At 38.4% G+C, this 22048-nt stretch overlaps 1 protein-coding gene across 5 annotated transcripts in view; it reads right to left on the reverse strand.

Annotated features, from left to right (window-relative positions):
* Window positions 1-22048, reverse strand: part of FMN1 (formin 1) — a 186119-nt gene that overhangs the window by 135167 nt on the left and 28904 nt on the right. For 3 of the 5 annotated variants that reach the window (XR_014852599.1, XM_085062047.1, XM_085062046.1), the window contains exon 3: window positions 8021-8196. The exons of 1 other annotated variant lie outside the window; for it this stretch is intronic. Coding sequence is in view for 3 of the 4 variants with exons in the window: in XM_085062047.1 (XP_084918173.1) it covers window positions 8021-8196 (176 nt within the window). In the remaining variant the exon portion in view is untranslated. The remainder of the gene's footprint in view (window positions 1-8020; window positions 8197-22048) is intronic. One more of the 5 variants, XM_085062048.1, reaches the window with a different exon arrangement.

The following is a 22048-nucleotide window of genomic DNA, read 5'->3' on the forward strand; positions in this document are numbered from 1 at the left end:
ACCTCCGCCGCGGGAGCAGCTACGGGACCCACCGTAAAAGTTCTCGGCAGCGTCCGGAACTCGTTCCCTCGCACGGGGGGGTTTGCCACAGCACCAACCTCGGCTGAAGCCTCGGCCGATGGTCGCCCAGGGCTCCCCGGCTCCCGGCGCGCCGAGCCCGCAGCGCCCGGCAGCTACAGCAGCCGCCCCGCCGGGCCGAGAGCGCCGCGGCTGCTCCCTACTTCCTTGTCCCGGTGCGCCAGCGCTGGGTGGCTCTCAGCAGAAAATTCCTCACGGATTCTTTTGCATAGTCTTTCCACTCGGATAAAGAACTTCTTTTGTGAATCCATAATCACCGAAGAAAGTCTAATGGAAACCCAAGACGCAAGGACTCTGAAGTTTCCTGTGCTCCCTCCTGAAGCCCTTGCAGAGCCCCCGGTGCCCGGCCGGGCAGAGCCAACTCGGGTGAGCGCCCTTGAAGCCGAGCAAAGCAGGAAAAAAAGACGCTCTCTTCCGATTTGCTGCAGGTTTCATCTGGAATGCAGATTTCAGCCTCCAGGGCCATGAACAAAAACCAACGAGACTGGTTTCATATTACCACTGTCCTTGCTGTGCAGAGCTCCTGCGGAGAGGTGCACACAGGTACTTATCAGAGACTCCGGCCGCGCCCAGGGCCCGGCAGCGCTGGGCGAAGGGAGAGCGGGCAGCGCCCGGGAGGGCAAATTAACTGTTTAGACATCGGACAGCCTTGGCCATCTCAACAGCACCAGCCCTGCCTCCTTCCGAACCACAACAGTCTCTGCTGACATGTTTTGTGCTGATTTTCACAGACTATACTGCTAGATGTGTGAGATTTGTTTACTTAATACGGACAAAAACACTTAAAGGAAATCTACAAGACTATCTAACTTAACAGAACATACCAGAGATACTGTGTATTTTTTTATCAATACATATGGAGAAAGTACAAAATACTCTTAAGCACTATTGATACTCAGAAATACAATAACATTTGGGTCAGATTTCCATCACAACTCTCCACTTTTGCTGCTTTTTTTCTTTTTTTTTTCTTTTTTTTTACCACAGAGATGGCAAACCTGCAGGATTTTATATTCTTCTATTTCCTGGGCCTTTAAAAAATTGTTTAGTCCAATTTCCACAAGTGTACCTTAGAAATTCAAGGATACCATTCTTTTTTCTGCACCCAAGTTAAAGGTTCATTCTACAGTCAGCTGTTTAGCTGTGATGAGTAATCTTAAGCAAGCAACATGGGGAAAGCTGTTTTTCCTTCACAGGGAAATCAGCTGTACATCACCTTGCTGCATTTGATTACCAAAAAACATCTACTGAAAAGACAGGCATTACAGAAATAAGCAACAACAAAGAATCCCAACATGTTTAGCTTTTGGTTTAATGTTTAAAAATGTAGAGTGTACAAAAAGCACTTGTTTACCTTTTCAATATATTATAAAAGATCATAAGGTCAACAGCAAAAGTCATTGGTGCCTCCTGCAGGAACAAAGTTTCCTGAAAATCAGACTGTAATACTAAGGGCTTAGATGAAGCTTACTGACACCTTTTCAATTACGGGGTTGTGTGCATACCTATAGATGAAGGGCATTACAATCATTCCCATCTTTATCTGTGATTTAACATAAAGCAATGTCTTCTGCCCTACTGCCTGGGCAAGCTGCAGACTTGCTTCTCCGCTATGCTTAATCATCGGGTGGCAAGGTCAGAAACAACTGACGGGTCATGGCTCCCCTTGTCTTCTAGGCTTAATATAGATTAATATCACAAAAGGAAGCTCTACATAAAGAAAGAGACACAGAGTCCTTATCACTCCCTATGCCAACCTACTCTTATAATACCAGGATTTATAAAACAGGTGGAAGGAAGCTATCTCAGCACTGGTAATTTCTAGCATGACAGAATTTCTTGAAGGCAAATCTACAGCAATTCTAAATTCCATTTTATGGCAAAATTAATGGGGCAAAGTGACAATACTGAACCAAAGTTTTCTACGTTTAAGTTTACATCAATTTTTATGTTCAACCACATGATTAATTGCTCATTGTTCTGATAAATTGGATGGTTATGTCAGGCTCGTTTATTTATGGGCCTATTTATCTGGGATTTGGTTAACTTAGGATGGATAAACATTAAATCATATTTTCAAGAATAGTTTTTTTAGTCACTAACAAAAATATACCTATATGAACAACTTCATGATACCTTTTAAACTAAACATACTGATTCAGATTATGCCAAAATATTTATTTATCTGTTTATATTAACAACAACCCACATTTCCCTGTAATAAACAAGGGTCACCACACTGTAACAAGCCTATGAATATAAGGTTAGTGATTACAGCCACTATATAGCTATTTAAGATTTTAATGGACTTATGAAAAGTTTAGTTTAAAAGTGGACTTAAAACAGGAATCTCATACTTTACATCTAAACAACATCCCAACAAAATTTAGGAGACCAGGATCAAATTAGTAGTGAAAAGGATGATGCTTTGAGGGTCAGGCTAAAGTTATACAGTATATTGAGGTGCTAGAAATCCCAGAGTTGAACAGTGAATAATTACAACTCCAGAAGCAGAAATATACCCTATAAAACCAGAGGTACTCTCACAAGCCTGCAGAAAATACTGCTTTATATGTACCTCTTTTTGTAGTAAATTCTAGGAACTAGTGTGGAGAAACTTTCAAGCTTTTTCAGCTCTAGGATGAAAAAGGAAACTCGTCTCTATATATATGCCCAGAGAAATGATCAAAAACTGAATGTCATGAATGAGTCAGCCAGTCTCTCAAATTCACCACATAGTCCATAAATTCCCAGCCGAAATAAGGCTTTTGAAAGGACCCGCTTCTCACATTCTGATAAACAGCCCAGTGGAGAGGCCTTTGTTGAGGGGCTGAATGGCTGATAATGAAATACGTATTGGTTATGTACTCAGTACAGCATTTCTGGGTAAGAGACATACATCAATATGTGCCCTTAATATTTTTATATAAAAAAGAGTTCATCTTTGAGATGTAAAATGAGATGGAACCAGTTTGTTGGCAGAAGTGTTTTAATGCTGGGTGGATCTAACTCATAAAGAAAGTCTCTCTGAACACGCTGTAACACTGCTTCTAAAGGAACAACCTCAAAATCTCTACAAAAAATCAGTTATGATTATGTTATAAACCTCTTTACTAAATAAAACTGACAACTCTCTGGTGCCTCAGAAAAACCCTTAAAACCTGTCATAGCAACTTTCAAGGCAGTGAATGCACTAATTATACAAAAAGACAACCATTCCTTACTGTTTAAAGCACATTTAATAATCCACACCCTTTCTGACCTACATTTCATCACAGACAGAAGTCACACCTTTAACTCACTCTAGCTCTGTTCTTGAGGTGTCTAAGAGCTCACCTGAAGTAGGTTTTAAAACTAGCTTTGAAGAAAACACACATTAAGCCAGAATAAGGTCATCTAATTTCTATCACTATCATTTGGCAGGGCTCAAGACTTCCTGACCCCATATCTATTCAGATTGCCTTTTCAGATCACTGCAATAACGAACTAGATAAACATGAACAGGACAGAAAGACACATTCTACAAAACAGCAAGGTTGCTAAACTGAAAACAAATGTTCTACTGCTTTTCCAAAATAAAGAACCTCAAATATAAAAAAGTTTGCATAATTTCTTGAAAATAATCATAGAATCAAATATGCACCAATTGTGTCAGGCTTCAGAAGAGCCATGTGAAGCAGCAGGCTTGGATGGCTTGAACTGATCTAAAGTTCAGCTGACACAGTCTGCCCTCTGCCCTGTCCTCAGTCTAACTTTCACTGTGCAGATTGATAATGGTCCTAGCATTCCCCTGCTCTCCTGTTTGTCTCGCCTGCCGATTACCTCATTTTATACTTAGTATTTTAACTCTTTAAATGCTCTAAAATAGGAAAGGCAGGGAAGATGGAAGAAAACATATAAGGCCTTGATTTTCATCATTATTCTTAGCCTTGTTACCTCACTTAGACCATTATGTGAGCAGCTTTCCTCAGTTTTGAGGGATCTGGGTATCACCAACATAACTGCTTTGAATTTATGTAATTAATTTTAGATGTAACAACAGAAACACAGACATTATAATTCTTATTAGAATTCAGCAATACATGATGTTAGCAGAATGTATGGACACCAGACACATTTGGTGTATCTGTATAAATGCAGCTGTATAAATGCAAAGTGTTTTTTAACATCTTCATCTAAATTCTGATTGACATTGAGATATGGACTACTTCAGAGAATTTGAAAGAACACAGTAATAGCTATATGATTATAAAAGCAGACAGTGCATTAAGAAACTCAGTTTACTATTGTGAAGGAGTGCATACTGCATACTGTGTCAATAAATGTATGAAATATTAGCCAGTAAACCCCATCACATGAAAAAGCAATCATAGTTCTGAGGCATAACTTGTAGAAAGATGTACTAGCTGATCTGTTTAATATAAGCAGACATACAAGTAACAAAGACAGGGAACAGAGAATCACTATAAACTGTGTAAGTAAACCAAGTAAGGTCTTTGTGCACAAAGGCTGGCACTTAGTGTTACAAAGAATGGAGATGAATTTTTAATCTTTTTCCTTTGCTAGGTTGCTCTTTACATCTTCTTTTCATTTCAACAGGCCTTTTGCTGCCCATCTACAGTATGATATAGTAGCTTAAACAAAAAGGTTTATAAAATAAAATCCACATAGTTACATTAATTTACCCTAATTCCTTAAGTAATCACCAGCTATTAATTGTAATTTTAGCTGCATTCTCACATCTCACTTATGTGCTTTTTTAAAACTAAGATTAAATGCTGTATAAAAAATAGGGTGTGGAGTTTCGTTTCTACTTTGTTTCATTACCTTCAGTATCTCTGTATCTTCTCCATGCCTAAGATTTAATATCTAACAAAGGATCTTTTTTAATGCTTCTGCTGTAGATTGTGCATTTAAAATTCCTGTCAGAACAGTATTCATTCACTCTCTCTCTCATCTATGTTACCTTCTTCCAACTAATAGAAGCATAGAAACATCTTTTCTGTAACATAATGAACAAGCTGGAGAGGTGTGAGGGATCTCATGAGGTTTAAGAAGAGCAAGGGGAAGGTGCTACACCTGGTTCAGGGCAACTCTGGTATCAACACAGGTTGGGGATGAACAGATCAAGAGCAGCCATTCTGAGAGGGACTTGGGGGTGCTGGTGGGTGAGAGGCTGGACATGACCCAGCCATGTGCACTCCCAGCCCAGAGAGCCAGTTGTGTCCTGGGCTGCATCCAAAGCAGCATGGGCAGCAGGGAGAGGGAGGTGATTCTGCCCCTCTGCTCTGCTCTGGTGAGATCCCACCTGCAGTGCTGCATCAGCTCTGGGGTCCCAGCACAGGAAGGATATGGACCTGTTGGAGGTTCTCCAGAGGAGGGCCATGAAGATGACCAGAAGGATGGAGCACCTCTCCTATGAAGACAGGCTGAGAGAATTGAGGTTGCTCAGCCTGGAGAAGAGAAGGCTCCAAGAAGACCTCACAGCACTTTCCAGTACCTAAATGGAGCTACAAAAAAAGCTGGAGAGGGACTTTTATAAGTGCCTGTATTGCTAGGACAAGGGAAAATTGCTTCAAATTGAGAGAGAGTAGGTTTAGATTAGATAGTTGGAAGAAATTCTTTGCTTCTGAGGTGGTGAGGCACTGGAACAGGCTGTTCAGAGAACATCTGCATGCCCCATCCCTGGAAGTGTTCAAGATCAGGTTGGATGGGGCCCTGTGCAACCTGCTCTAGTAAAAGGTGTCCATGCCCATGGCAGGGGAGTTGTAACTAGATGATTTGTAATGTCCCTTCCAACTCAAACCATTTTATGATTCCATAAGCAAACACTAGTCTATCTATATATACACACATATAACAATTATACATTAATGTTACGGTGCTCCTAGTCCAGAGATAGCAGAGTTATTCAATAAATAGCTTCTTTTTTCATATTGTTATTATTATGAATATAAGTGCATTTTAAAACAATAGTGCCAAACTTTTTATCAGTCAGGCTAAACCTTTTCTTCTAACAGCAGAAAAGGGCCATAGATAACGACTGGTTGTCGTGCAGCTGTGAGCAAACAAATTAGTCCATTTTAGATGCTGTTTCCTGGGAACATGATCTTAACTTCAGAATTGCTCTCCAGACACTGGCTCCTTTTTTACCACAGCTGTCTTGCTGTCCAGTCTGATGACTGCTCAGGGAAGACAATATCTGGGTTTGATGTCCCACCCTTAAGAGGAAGGGAACACCCAAAGGTTGCTGTCACCAGAGCAACTCTCGTCAGCCTGGTTTTGGCCACTATCTTTCTCACAGGCTTCTTCTAGCAGGGCTGCAGTCCAAACAGATTCTGGTGGCAGCAACAGCTGCAGCAGCCTTCTCACTATCATTCTTTTGGCAACTCCCCCTTCAATCCCATGGACTCATCTTGAAGAAGAAAAATAGTCTTGGAGATACAAGGGCTTTGTAATTCAACCCAGGGCTCTGTTCCGAAAGAGAGTCACAGGGAATGAGCTGCAGGATAAAGTGTTTTGGTGGGTCCCTAGCACTCCATCAGCCCATGCTGAGCAGCCTTTTTTAATAGAAACTAAGACTTTTTTCTTAACATTAAAAAAAATGGAATAAATATTCCTCCTTGTTAACTACAAGAAACTGAAAGGATTCCATTTTTTATAATGTAATTAATTAGATTTTAGACATAAACTGTTTCTTTAAAAAAGTAAGAAAGATGGATACAAATTGCTTACTAATCTCAGGTATCTCTGATTTTACTCAAAATGTTCTTAAATGGCCTTTAACTTGTAAGTTAATATATAAGACTTATACTTGTAAGTCCTTGTATAAAGCAGTCCTCCTGCTTTATACAAGGACTTCGTAAATGCAGACAAAGTATCCTCACGGACTACATACTTCCTGTTGTAGCATGTATTTCTAGCAGTGACAACAGCTATATCCCAGTTCTTCTCAGTCCAGTTATTTGTTTTCATCTCAACAATTTACTACAAGGATAAACCTGTAGCATCACGGTGGTACAAGAATATTCTAAATAATTATTTTAAGAAAAGAAATTTAGGACGAGAAGTCGATTTTATAACAAGCTCAAGAGTATACAATAGTGATTGTAAACATTAAAAAGCATTTTAAATGTACTTCTAAGTGAATTCTTGTATTTCCACCAATAGATGTCACTCTTACACAAATTGTAGTGTTTCTTTGCACAAACTGTGTTATGTAATCTAGTCTTTAAAGCAATTTCTTTCAACCATTCAATCCTTCCCGTGTTTCTTTCCTCTTCTTATACATTATGTTCCCTTCTCCCTCCAATTTGAAAACTACTGCCAAAACATGTCTTTGTAGGCTGCTTACTACTCACCCTGGGAGTATGTAAGTATTTCCAGCTACATTAAGCTGGCCAGTGTCTGACACTGTGATTAACTCAGGTCGCCCTCTGAAGCTTCCATGTTTTACACTCCAGGAAGTTTAGAAACTTGGCCTGTCAAAGTCATGGCCAGTCTGACTCCAGTGACAGTTCAGCTTCTCCAAAACTCTGAGAAGCAGCAGCATGGCTCCCAGTGCTCAGGCTGTGTACATGCATGAGAGAACAACCACATACACGTGCACAGCTGCACATATGCATCCTACTCCTGCAATGCATTTCCAGGAAGCAACTATTTTAAACTAAACACCCATCGAGATTTCAGAAATGGCACATCATGCATCTTAATCTATTTATACAATTTTGAAAATTTTCTGTATGTGTTGCTCTCAGCTGCACAAAGACATATGGACTCACAGACCATCTGGAAAACTCTATCCCATCCAAAACTTTGCAGTTTGTCAGATATTTTGGAACATGGTTTTAGACAGATCCAAAATAAATGCATACCAAAAATGTAAGGGTATATAATAAATGCTTTTTGAAATCCAGTATAGGATGAATACCGTCCTACTCACATTCAGTTCCAGGCTTAGATGCAACACATTTCTGTTGATCTTCTCTTTCTCATTTGAATGAGGAAATGTGTTTGAGTGCCCCAGTCTGCAATCCAGAACCCACTTATCTTCATCTCTGTTTGCCACATCCAGATTAGTCAGCCGTTCAGTGAAGTCATCCTTTAAAGCAGACTCTGCTGGAAGGCCCAAGTAACATGAAATTAAATTAAATAATTCTAGGCATCTGCACATAATCCATGCATACAGAAAGTTCTGTATCTTTTTGAAACCCTGGCACACGCTACCAACATGTGCACTTACAGTTCTCCTGTTTGTTTAAAACAAAACAGAAGGGTATAAAGGGGGTAAAAACTTTGTTTTCACTCAGAAAAGATATTTTTGTCCTTAAATTTTGTGGGTTAGATCCACCATAGAAAAAAGTGGGCTGCTTGTCTCTCCCCCATACACAGACACAGATTGTGTATAAGATGCTTGAGTCTTCACCTCTGCCAAGGCACTCTTACTGGTCATCCTAAACGTGCTCATTACACATACAGATTTCAGAGGTGGCCGTGACATATAAAACTACACTAAAGAAGCTCCACAAGCTGATTTGATAAACTTTTTGACATTGGGTAAACACAGCCTTAGTGGCTACTGTGCCAATGCACATTAGCCCCTTACACCAAGTGCATAAAAAGTAGAGTCTTTCAATCAGAAGTGATACTTAAGATTTTACCTTTCTCCAGTAACCTTAAAACAAGAAAAAAGAGAAAATTCCTTTGCAGCAGTGATTTTTATCCATAATAGGCTTACTCTAATAATTTCCATTGATTCATTAAGTGGTATAGAGCTGTAGCAAGAGGCCACAATCAGAATTCCTTCTTGCAGCAGCTGGTATTTCCCATAATTAACTGTGGTCCAGCTAAGAACACTCAGCCTGCCAAATGCTTTCTGGGCCTCTAGAAAAATGAATACCTCCCTCAGCTGCAGAGATTCAGTTTTTGTCCAAATTTAATTTTAGGCACCATTATATTAATGTATGGTGTTTTTTGCTGTTGGCAGACTCCTCCCAAGTCTTTTACCAAGCCTCTATTCTCCACCCTCTATGCAATTATTACTTAAAGTTCTGTTATCTATGCCTTTACCCCGGTGGCTGAGGACTGCATTCCTCCCTGCACACACAATTAGTTCTCACTGGCACACACCATTAGTATACAGCCACTTCTATGGTAAGGGACCCATCCAACCCAGCAGACAGTGGAATATGAAAGGAGGACTTCAACCATCTCTCTAAGTATTCTATTTTAAGCAAATTCTCAAATGTTTGGTCATATTTTTCCCTGAAGTGCACCACTCTGTCAGCTCCAACAGATGGATTTTACTGCTACTTACACTCATCCAGGAAACTCTTTTTTTTTTTAATTGGCAATGCATTGTAATCTGATTGTATGTTTTAAAAAGAAAAGGTCACATATATTTTATGTGTGCATATGCAAACACATGTGTATATCCTTGAATCATAGGCTAAATTTAGGAAGTTTTAAAATGCATATGTTTATGCTTTGGCCAACTTGAATGACGTTGACTTTTTTTTTCCTCTGAAAAAGAAGGCTTTCAAGAAAGTCCAGTTGCTGCTCAAACTGTCTTCCAGGTTACCACTTAGGAGTGCCTCCTGTGAGCACTGTATGTACAAAGAAGACTGCCCAAATACAGGTATGCTGCCATCTATTGTCCCACGGGAGTGAAAGACAGAGCAATGTAAATACGGGAGGACTGAATACTTAATGCTTCTCTGGCAATTTTTACCATGAAGACTTTGGTGAGTGTAAGGAAACAAATTTTTCATGTTGTCACAGGTAAATCAAATGAGGGACTCAAACCTCAGGGGTACAGACAGAGTCACAATATCAGACTGTGACAATAAATAGTACATCCAGGATTTCCTAAACTTTCTAGTCCTATGCTGAACATACATAATTATAAGGTATTTACATCTGACTTTTTTTTGGTACAAATTACCGTTCTTGTCATACAAAGTCTTTTAAACACAAATTCTTAAATTAGCAAACAGGCATATTAGATAACATGTAATACATTTCTGTGAAGTCACCATTGTGAATACACAGTTCTACAGTTTCTGTGGAAAAAGGTATATTTTCTCTGGGCAGTCTCTGTATAGAAAACCTGCTTGTGCTTTCTCAGCTGTTTGGGGAAAAAAAGAACTTGAGGAAAAAAAATCAGCTTCTTAAAGATTTTTTTCTTTTTTGCTAGTTCAAGGAATTGGGAAGGCATTATATCAATTTCCTTGGGAAAATGGTTTGCTTAATCACAACACACTTAACTCTGAGGCAAATGTTTACACTGATAGCTTTTAGCTATGTTTCCTGACCACTGGTCATTCTATATATTAATATTTCAATCACACTTCATTCTTTCTAGATTCCTTTATTATACCATATAGCATAAAAATTTAATCACCACTCTTTTTGTATGTTGATTCCTATGTAATGTACAATTCTGTTGCATAGTTGAGTGAATGTTATAAACACTCTCATACGCATGAATAAAGAAAAACTTTGTTAATTAAATATTTGTATTAATGCTTGCCTCTTGGAAGAAGTGAAAAGAAGGTAAATAAAATCTACATCTTTGTACACCACTTGACAGTGAGTCTCAGAATGCCAAGTTTTGTGTACCTTTAAAGTTTTGCGGGTCTTAAATTTTAGAAAAGAACCCTAACAAACGAAATAAATAACCAGGCAGTTTTTTTCAGCAAGTGAACCACAAATCTGAAACAGCCTAACTGCAAAACCTGCTTATTTAAAGACACCATTTTGACAGTAGGGATGAACACTCTAAACACCAGAACTACATTTAGAGGATTTACAGTATTACTAACTGAAGAGAATGTTATTACTGTAGGGATTTAGCTCTTGCAAAATCTTAACTCAGCAAATCACAGTATTTTAAAATTTTGTATACTTTCGTGTAAACTTGGTGTACGTCCTTGTTCAAGTCGATAAGGCTTGACCAATGTTATTGAAAGCACTGTGAAGATAAACTGAGTCAACATATTTTTTAAAATTATGGAAATCCAAAATATACAGATCCTACCTTTTTTTTTTTTTTTTTTGCAATGGGAACCTCAAATTTCATTACCGATTCCTCTGGCCTGACTTTTTCCGTTCTAAGCAGTAAAAGTTTTCTGATATTTCTTGTTTAAAATGTCTATTTTTGTTATTACAGACACCAGTGTATTAAATCTCAAACTGAAGTAGCATTGGAAGTAGTCTCAGCAGTTTCAGATTCTGTGGTTAGATGCTATTGCACAGTTCCATCCCCATTCCATCTGTGGTATTTCATATCTGTTAGTCTATAAAGACATTAATTCCGTATAAACATGCAAGTTATGCACTCAGTGTTCCTGCGTATGTAGCTGACACAGAGAACAATAAGATTTGAATTTCGGAAGCTAAAGTCTATTATGAAGTTGAAGAAATATGAATAAGTAAGGAGAAAGATAAGAGAAGTTAGAAGGGAATTTAAAACCTAGAGGAAGCCCTCCTCCCCTTCTAATTTTCCCAGCTTCCTTTAGGGGAAAGAAACAAATAGAAGAAACCTATTTACTCTGGTAGAGACCCAAGAGAAGACTGAAATCTTAGCATCAATACAGTTCTTTCTGTTGTCTTGGATAGAACATAAAGAAGTATGTATTTGTCTGTGCACAAAAGTGAACACTGTGCTCTAGGTAGATGAATAAATCCTCTTAACATGAAAACTCATAGATAAGTGCAAGACAAGAGGCACTGGAAAATGATACTAAATGCTGTATTTGGGAATGAAGACATACGTCATCTTTACCCCTAACTTATAGAGTTTTATGTAATCTGTATTGTATAATAAGGCAATTCATAGTATAAGCAGTTTAGCAAAATCCTTGCTGAAGATAGTTTCCACATTACATTTAAGAAGTTCTTTTTGCATGGTGACAAATTGTGGATTTTAAAAAGCAAATGTTAGGCCTGCTACTTGCTGTGTTGCTCTAACAAAGAAGTCTGAATGGCACAGTACTTAAATCAAATCCCTCAGTGGTGAGTGTGGGAGCAAAGCCCTGGAATAGCAATGCCTTCCAGTGGCAGTTAAGGTCCTTCTAATGCTCAGAAAGCTAGAAGATCCAAAAGTACCAATACCCAAAACAATCAACAATTTATTAGCTTTTGTCCTTCTCCTGGCAAACAGTAAATACATCTTAGCAGTGCAAATAATAGAGAAAAAATTTATAAGTGGCTTCAAATCCACCCAATTACTAACAGAGAAATCTATTGCCAAGTAAAATTAGGAACCCCCTCCCTTGCTAGCAAATAAAAATCAGTGTTATTCTGAAGTGTGGATTTGAAGAAGGACATCTTCCTGCAGGAGGTGATAAACTGTACATAGCTTGACATGAACTTCTAACATTAAAAAAACGGACAGCAAAAATGGTGAAGATAAAGCTTTCTGGCCTAGAAAACTCAACCAAGCAACTACCAAACATAGGGATGTGAAGGAAATCCAAAAGATTTACTTGTGAAAAACGTGTGTGCAGCTTCTCAGTGCAGAGTGTATCAACTGCAAAAGGATGTGATACAACTCAAAGCTTTTAAAAAATAATTCAGAATTGTTACAAACCTAAGAAAGATTCGCAATATTTATCAAATCCTCTAAATTCCTTCTCTATATTTAAATGGTTTCTATTAAAGTAAATTTTCATTTAGTCTGTTGACACTGAATGTCATTTATATTTTTTTAATTTATTAAGGGTTTACATTTACAGTAATTTATATACTTTATACAGGTTTACAGGTTTTTTTCCTTCATCTCTATCTTATTCATTCTAGAAAAAAATCCCCAATCCCTAAGAGAGCAAATCCTAAGAGAAAAAAAGAATACTTATCACTAATTTAGAGTAAAATAACTAGGACAATCTGGATTAGGAAAAAATCCCCCAACAAACAAAACCAAAACAAAACAAAGGGCAAGATCATCAGCAGAAAAATGAGAAAACCATATTCAAGATTCAATGCTGTATCATCCAACATGTGCTTAAGAAACCCGAGAAACAGGAACTCTGGTAACAAGTACAGAATGTATTTTCTGAATTATGATACAGACCTGAGAGCTACTGAGCAGTCTGGCCCCACACAAGCCTACTGCTTTAGCACATACTCAAATTTAATTTAGTTACACTGAGCAAGTAACAAGCAGGACCTGCCTTGTCACTTTCCAGCCCAATCTTGCTTTCAGATACAAGGAAGATTGTCGCTGTTGAGCCGCTAGCAGAGAAGAAAAACCCGGATTCTCAGCCTAGCATAGAAAAGAGAGATTTACTATTTTGACTCCAACCTATATAGGCTTTTCAGAGGTCACCCAGATTGGTCAGTGAGAAACCTCCCCCTAGTCCTGACTGGCCAGGCCTGAACTGTCCAAATCTCGAGACACTGTTTCAACAACATCCAAACTTTATCTTTGTTTATAAAACACAGAAGAAGTTCTCGTGGGAAAGACCTGTGCTAGCCACAGAAGACGACCTCCAAGTGTTCACAATTGGCACTATAAGCAAAGAACCAAAGATACTAAAAACCCCAGAAGGATCTAACACAGGAAGTAATTGGCACTTTAGTGCAAATTCTTATTCTTTTACTATTCCCAAAGAAGCTTTGCATGTTCACAGTCAAATGCCACAGTCAATGTTCAGGCCAATGTTCTGAGCTGCAATGCCAGGAACTTTTAGTGAAAGGCTCATTTTTAGTGCCAAAGAACTTCAGTGCTCACAGTAACTTCCAAATGGGGGTAATACCCAAAGTAATCCAGTTAAATATCAAATCAGCATGTATTAATAATACAACATTTCCCAAGTTAGCCATTTGTGAACATACAAAAATTAAATACTACAGAAAACTTTGAAATACCTGACAATTCACATATGTTTTTCTTATTAAGCATATGCTAAATGTCTTGTGGGGCTCTAAAATAGATAATGATTTTCCAAATAATTTTCCAAAATTATAATTAATAATTTCCCAATTAATAATATTCCAAAAACAGCTCACAACTGTTTACAACTTCATTACCTGAAGTAATTTCTATGCAATCATAGCACATACCATATTTGTTATAGGTGACACTCCAAGCAACTACCAAAAATGGAAACATTTGTAATACTGTAATTGCTATCATGGGGAGTGTTTCTCTGTGACTTTCTGCAGCCAGCTTTCTGATCCGTGGCATTAGCCAGTTAGCTAAAAGAATGTGGAGGAGGAGACTGATGTTTAAATTCTTTATTCCTCATTTTGTTTAATGAGATTTGACCTTGCAATAAATGGTTTTTGAAAATACTAGAAACCTGTAGCTAGTGCAATAAGGAAAATTAAGAACTATATAGAAATAAACAGACAAAAAGATACATAGCTGAAAGCTACCATCTTTTAGGCAGTAAGCTAGGAATAGAGGCTACAATGTCAGCAGTTTAAGTCAATCTAATAAGCTATTTAATGACCATAGAGTTTACATTACTTTATCATGAGCTTGTTAAAATATTTCTCCTCATACACTGGTTCTCACTCTTAACCATGAGAAAGGCAAAGTCACCGCTGAAAAGATTTGGTTTGGGCATTTAAGTAAGTAAAAAAAAGAACAACAATAAGATTGATTCTAAATCTACATCTTTTACCTTACACTTCAAATTTTTGAAAATTGCCTAAAATGAGCTTTAACATTGATGAATCTACTTGTAAAGGTCACTTAGGTCACCGCTACACTGCAATAATGTCATTATATAAATATTGTAGTGCAAATATTAAGATTTGATTTAATGAAGTGTGGATAGAAATGTGCAAAAGTACCAGAAGCAACAATTAAAGAACAGCCTGTATAGATAACCAGGGACATTATTGACAGCAACAAAACTAATTAACACCAAGGATGTTATTTATAACTAGACCATGGGGCGTATGATTCATCAGTGTAAGATTGCACTGTGATAATAGGAGAATGCACATGGCCTGTGCTCTTCCTTCTCCTCCTCTTGGAATAACATTACATTGCATGTGACAGTCTTCTGCCTTTTATCCAACAGGAAGCCACACAACAGCCCAAAATATATTGAAAATCAGGAAATAAGGAAAATGGGCAGCAACCTTACTTAACATTCATGAAAAAACAAAACACACAAGATTTTGCAGCCAAAAGGATCACCAGTTTTATGACCAGTTTTGCAGAACCTAAAAGATGTAGTGAGGATTTGACAGCCTCCTTTTCTCTCTAACCTCATTAGCAGTGCTGTCTAGACTGCTTTAACATATCATGAATGAGAGTGGTAACATCCTATGAATGTGTAGAATCAGCCTGGAGTTTACTAAAGCGTTTGGTACTGCATCTGACAGCATTTTCCTGGAAAAACGGGCAGCCTATGGCTTGGACGGGTGCACTCATCACTGGTAAATAACAGGCTGCATGACCAGGCCCAGAGAGTGGTCATGAAGGAAGTCAAATCCAGCCGGTAATGAGTGGTGTTCTCCAGGGTTCAGTATTGGGTCAGTCCTGCAACGACCTGGATGAGGGGATCAAGTGCACTCTCAGACAGATTACAGACAGCACCAAGTTGGGCAGGAGTGCTGATCTGCTGAAGGGTAACAGAGCTCTGCAGAGGGATCTGGACAGGCTGGATCCGTGGGCTGAGATCAGTGGTATGAGGTTAAACAAGGCCAAGTGCTGGTCCTGCACTTGGGTCACAACAACCCCAGGCAGTGCTACAGGTTGGGGGAACAGTGGCTGGAAAGCTGCCCAGCAGAAAAGGATTTTTGGCTGCTGGTTGACAGCTGGCTGGCCATGAGCCAGCATATGACCAGGTGGCTAAAAAGGCCAATGGCATCCTGGCCTGTATCAGCAATAGTGTGGCCAGCAGGACCAGGGCATTGACTGTCCCCCTGTACTCTCCATTGGTGAGGGTGCACCTTGAGTCCTGTGCTCAGTTTTAAGCCCCTCACTACAAAAAAGACATTAAGGTGCTGGAGAGAGTCCAGAGAAGGGCAATGGAGCTGGGGAAGGGTCTGTGGCACAAGTCCTGTGAGGAGCAGCTGAGGGAATTGGGGTTGCTCAGACTGGAGAAAAAGGCTCAGGGGAGACGTTATTGCTCTCGACAAGCAGCTGAAAGGTGATACTAGCAAGCTGTAGCTTGCTCTCTTCTCACAAGAAACAAACAATAGGACAAGAGGAAATGACCACAAGTTGCACCAGGGAAGATTTAGATTGGTTATTAGGAAAAAGCTCTTCACTGAAAAGGTTGTTAAGCATTGGAACAGGCTGCCCAAGAATGTAGCTGAGTCATCACCCCTGGAGGTATTCAAATAAACACAGATGTGGCACTTATGGACATGGTTTAGTGATGGACTTGGCAGTGCTGAGTTAATGGTTGCACTCAATCTCAGTAGTTTTTTTCAACGTACCTGATTCTATGATTCTAAATTAGTAAGTGAAAAATTGCATTCAGGACAAGTAAAAATGCATTTTTGCACCTGGAGGATCACACAGTTCTGAGTCATTAAGGAATCTCCGTCCTCTTCTGCAAAAGCAGCCACATTGATATTTACATCCCATCATGTCTGAAACCTAAAATTATTTGATAATTCATGTCCCAAAGATCTACAGCTACACTATTTCACATGTCCTGTCACAAATGATACCTACTTTTTCTGCTTAACTAAGACAGGAACAGAAAGCAAGCAGTGAGCACCTTTCTGCAATGATCAGATACTGAGCGGTAATATCTCAATGTGAGAGCAGTAGCTCATAGAAAGAGATTACCTTAGTTCACTCTCACTAAGCCTGGCATCAGTACACTCCATGTCACTACTGACTGGGTCATGATGAACCTAAGTTGGTCAACGTCACATAAATTTTCAAAAGATTCAGCTGACTTTTTTTAAAATGCAAGTATCTCTGAATGGCTTTAGTGTATTATGAACTCACAGAAACTCCAAAGTACTGTTATGCCTCTGTTAATGAAATATTATCATTGTGACGCTTGAAGCACCATCAAGTAATCTTACAGGCGCAGGCAGACATATACTGACTTCTATAGTCTTAGGAAAATTGGATGACTGAACAACGGGAATTGATCACCAATCCAACAAATTTTCTGTATTGAATTTTTACAAATTTCACAGTCCAAGGAAAAAAGCTTCTGGATAGGATAAATTTTTTTGTATATGCTTGCAGTCAACTCTCAATTAAACAGACTTTAATTATCTTTACTGTAGCACACCATGACTCACAAATGGGCTTCAATTAATCCAAAACCTCAGGAAAGCAGTCAAACCGTATTCATGGAGCACCAAGATGTGTTTTTCTCAGTTCCAGTTAGCACTTGTGAAAGAATTTGAGCTGTGTCACTGACATGGCCTTGTATACTTCTTTCCTCTAAACTTAAATGGCAATACTGAATGGCCTACTTCCCTTTTTTTTTATATGAGCCACTCCTTTATTTATGGTGTTCCAAAGCTCCACTTGCCTCAGCTAATTATAAGGTCACTGTATTACACATTGGACAAGAAATCAGTTAAAAAATAATCCACAGGCTTTTTTCTTAATTAATTAATTAAAAAATAATTTATTTATTCCTTTTCTTTGGTACTTAAGAAATCTTAAGTCAGATTTAGTCCACAAGCCCTGGACAGTTTTTCCCATTTTCAATGCTGTTAAATATTCCTTATTTCACAGATTTCACAAGAAGTGAGAGGTGAACAGTACTTCTGAAAATAAATCATGCCACCTATATAGATACTGTTACTTGTGAAAACATGGGCGTGTGGAAGTGGTAATAGACTGCTTAAAGTATTTTAACTTCTTTTGAATAAATTAAAGGTTCAAACCATTTCTCTTCTACATTTATGCTTTTCCTGGCATCTTGGTTTTTTTTTGTAAACATGTCTGGAGATGTACTCTACATGAATAACATGTGAGCTCAGGATTAAATTACAGTGGCATTCATCAATGATTTCAGCTGTTAAAAATAGTTGCCAACTGAAAATTCTGCATTTGAATGAGATGGTGTGTGTTTACCATATTCATTACACTGTCAACATTTTGCTGCATTTGGCAAACAGGAAAGAGAGATAAATCCAGCCCTATCAAACCTCTTCAGCCACTCAGTTTTACCATCTCTATCATACAACTTGTCAGTTATCTTAAGGGTTTTTCTCCCAGGCTAAGGACAACTTTTTTTTTGTACTTTAAAATATCCTGTTTTCCTTTGCTGAACATGACCCAGTTTTACCACATACTTTTTGAGGCAGAGAATGAGAATTCCAAGATATATTAAATTTGAGAGCACTACATCTTGTAAAGTGGAACAATGTTTCTGGGGGTTATTTCTTCTCTAAAAATTCCCAATTTGCTTTTTTTGAAAGCTATTTTCTCAACAAATATTTATATGTGACCATCTGTCAAGATTCAAAGGTCTCATTGGTGAAATGAAATGGTCAGCTTCATTTTATATATGAAGTGAAATTGTAGGAGTTTTTTTGCGTGGCTTCCTATTTATGCCCTTTAAGTTCACCTGCCTTTTTACTACTCAGTAAATGCTCTCTACAGTTCTTCACTGCACTTCTGCCCAAATATCACAGTATGATATTCATTGGCTAGAGCAGTATTCCTGACCCTCAGAGAGGTCAGACTGGATATCAGGACATGCATCCCCAGGCACTATAAAAGCAATATAATGATTTTATATTTAGGGATGAAGACTGACTACGACTTGGTTAACTGTTGGGATAAAGAGAGGAATGAAAGGCAAACAGCACAACGGAGGAGTTTTCAGAAGTCAGGAGGAAATGTGATACTTTAGAATAGCTACCTCTCAACACCGCTCCTTTCCTTTGTTTTACATCATGATTCAGTATAGGACTGGCTAATTATAGCAATCTTAACACTGCAGAGCAGAAATGATGCAAAAAAAAAAAGAGCTAGAACATTAATTTAATAGTTACCACCTACATTTCTTTTTAATACAGTCTGTATTTATTCATATTTTAGCAAGTATCTGCCAAATTGACAAGCAACATTTCACAGTCTCAACTCTGACACATCTGCATGTTAAAAACCAGTCAAATTTGGAGACAGCTTTTTATTTTCTTTAAAGTACTTTTTTGGAAAGACATTTCTTCAGTGTATGGCTGAATGCATAACATCTGCAAGATATTACATGCACATTCAGTAACACTTGTGTGTCAAAACAACTGTATAAACTGCGAGAAGCCACAAGTATCTCAGCTTTATCAAGGCTGTCTTGAACTCAAAGGGTTTTATTACAAAACAAAAGAAAACACTCTTCATCGTGTAATCTGTCGCTTTTCATTGCCCTCAGTTTGGTCTGGCAACATAAAGTCTTAGATGTCTAAGTACCTAACAAGTGGTCTGCTTAATCCACTAGAAAATATTTCTGTCATTCAATTTACTTTTGCAACTGTTTTATGCAGTTATATTACACTACTGAGGAAAAAAATAAGCTGTATTCTTTTGAAAGTTCAGAGTCTAATTAACAGGTGGTTCATTAGCCAAATGGATTTTTGTCACATGAAATTTTTCACTGGCTTGCTAATGAACCAGATATAAATACCAGTCACTACTGCAATCCAACAACCTCAAGGCTGCCAGTATTATTACCTTTACTTTAAATATAAAATTACAACTTCGCAAGTGTTGGCCATCTAGCATATAATTTTGTTTAGGAAAACATTCCTATTTAAATCAATCATAAGCATATGCTCCCTGTCTTGCTTTGAGTTAAGCCTGCCTTCAGTGTTGTTCTTGAAAAGGGTGGTTCTCTCTTTCAAGGCACACTGATAACATACGCCATCCGGTAGCACACCACTATAGGAATGTGACAGCAAAATGCTATTGGCCATATTTCTGATTCACATGAAAGATACACTTCCTATTTAAAAATTCTTTCATCTTCAACACGTAGATGCCAAAGGGACAAAATGAAAAGCACAAGTTCCTTTTATTCCTGTGCTCATAGTTCTGTTGTAACAGTAAACCTGTTATGCAAATTCTGCACACTGACCAAAGACCTCTAAGGTTTGTCCTCCTGAACCCTATACTTGTGTCACCAAGAAGTACAATTAGTTTCACTTCATCAGTTTTCCTACTAGGATTAAAAAAAAAAAGGGATGTTGTATCTGTGGACCGAGGACCATAAAATCACTTTCCAGAAAATCCCAACATAGTCTGTTAAGTTTTATGGTTAAAAGTCAAATGAAGTGCCTTACTGCACTGACACAGAGACAATGACTGAATTATATTGAAGTAAAAATGTACTACAGAAATACAGGTGGTTCCCAGGAGAAAGCATACAGAGTTAAATAGAGTTCAGTTTTTAGAACAATGAACAAAGGCAGACTACAAAGCAGCAAAATGTACTGTAAGAGTCTAGACCAAAATTCAAATGCATTTACAAAAAAATTCTGAAGGAATAAATCCCATTTTTAATAATTTGGTAAGATGGAGTTAACAACACTGCTGCAATAAAAAGCTGAAACATCACTTACAATTATTTGGACTCCGTTGCCTAAATGAATGTTAGATGCCAAAATTAATTTACCCCGATCCACAAAGGGATGGATCAGATTTGCCAGCTCTGTGTCTGTGCCTCAGACACCTTAGGGCACCATTCTGCACCATTTTGCGTCCATTCTGAAAACCTCGTGCAGTAAGGAGGTAACATTCAGCATTCCTTCCTTTCATTTGTGAAATGATCTGATAGGTAATTGCCCAGCATATTGAAAAGGCTGGTGGAGATCATTTAGCGTGAACAAGCAAAGTATGAACTTGTTTCTAAAGGTACAGATAGGAAAGTGTAAGTCAGATGAAGGAGAAAAGTAATGGAAATAAAGGAGACATGATGAAGCGGTTGTGGGAGTGTTTTAAGGATGACTGCTGAGTAAGAAAGCAAAGCAGCATGCTACTATACATCACCAAGAGGATGGGTGGAAATATTTCCATGACTATTCAAAGTCATGACTATTTAAATATTAGTATCATTAGATGTTGTTTTTAGCAGCCAAAGCTGCTAAAGCAGACCTGAATTCCAAGAAACCTTTCATTTGTTCCACTGGAACACCCAGCTGTCATCTCCATTTGCACATTTACCATCAATTTCAATGAATTACACATAAGAGAATTCAACCCTCTGATGACAGAGCTGCATCTTACTTTACAAAGTTAATTGAAACTGCTTTTATGCTCTGTCTCACTGACCATCAACATTATTAATGCCTGAAGCCCAGGCTATGTCACAGCCTTGCTTGTAGCCTGAAATCCCCTTTTGAGCCTATGGTCACGCCTAACCCACATGAGGAAAGCTTCAGGTCCTTGCCCTGTGCCACAAGAGTGGAATGACTGTAACGCGCTGGTGTGAGAGAAGCTATGGAACACCAGCCATGCCACAGGGATTTTGATAGATGGATAAAGTCTGTGCAGACATATCTTCACAACTGCAACTCTGCAAGAATTGTTCAAGCTCAGGCTTTTCTTTGAACTGCAGGAGGATTCATCCAATGTGTCTCACAGAACAGACTGGAAAAGCAGTGGGTGGCTAGTGTGGACTAGACATGCCACACAAACACACCCTATGTGACTCCTCTCATACCAAGCATCTGCATTTCTGTAAGTGACATATAATTACACAGAGGGGAAAAAAGTAGGACTAGAAAGTCAATCTGTATGGTTAGAAATGTCATGGAAGACAGACGGAAAACATTCTCACCTATTTAATTTACTTTAAAAAACCCAAAAAAACAAACCAAATCAACAAACTCAGACTTCTGCCTGTTTTGGATAAAAAACCTTTCACTCTGGAGGTGTTAAAAAAGAAAGCGTTCTCACTGTACTTAGCTATCTCAAGGATAGCTCTTTAACAAAAGAAAGATCTGTCGCAAAGTTCATGCCACCCTGGAAATCTGAAACAGCTTTAAACTACAGCTCATTTTCTGCTAACCCGTGAATAAA

Source organism: Lichenostomus cassidix, chromosome 5, assembly GCF_008360975.1.
Source record: "Lichenostomus cassidix isolate B80296 chromosome 5, HeHo_3.0, whole genome shotgun sequence".
In the NCBI taxonomy this organism is placed as follows: domain Eukaryota; kingdom Metazoa; phylum Chordata; class Aves; order Passeriformes; family Meliphagidae; genus Lichenostomus; species Lichenostomus cassidix.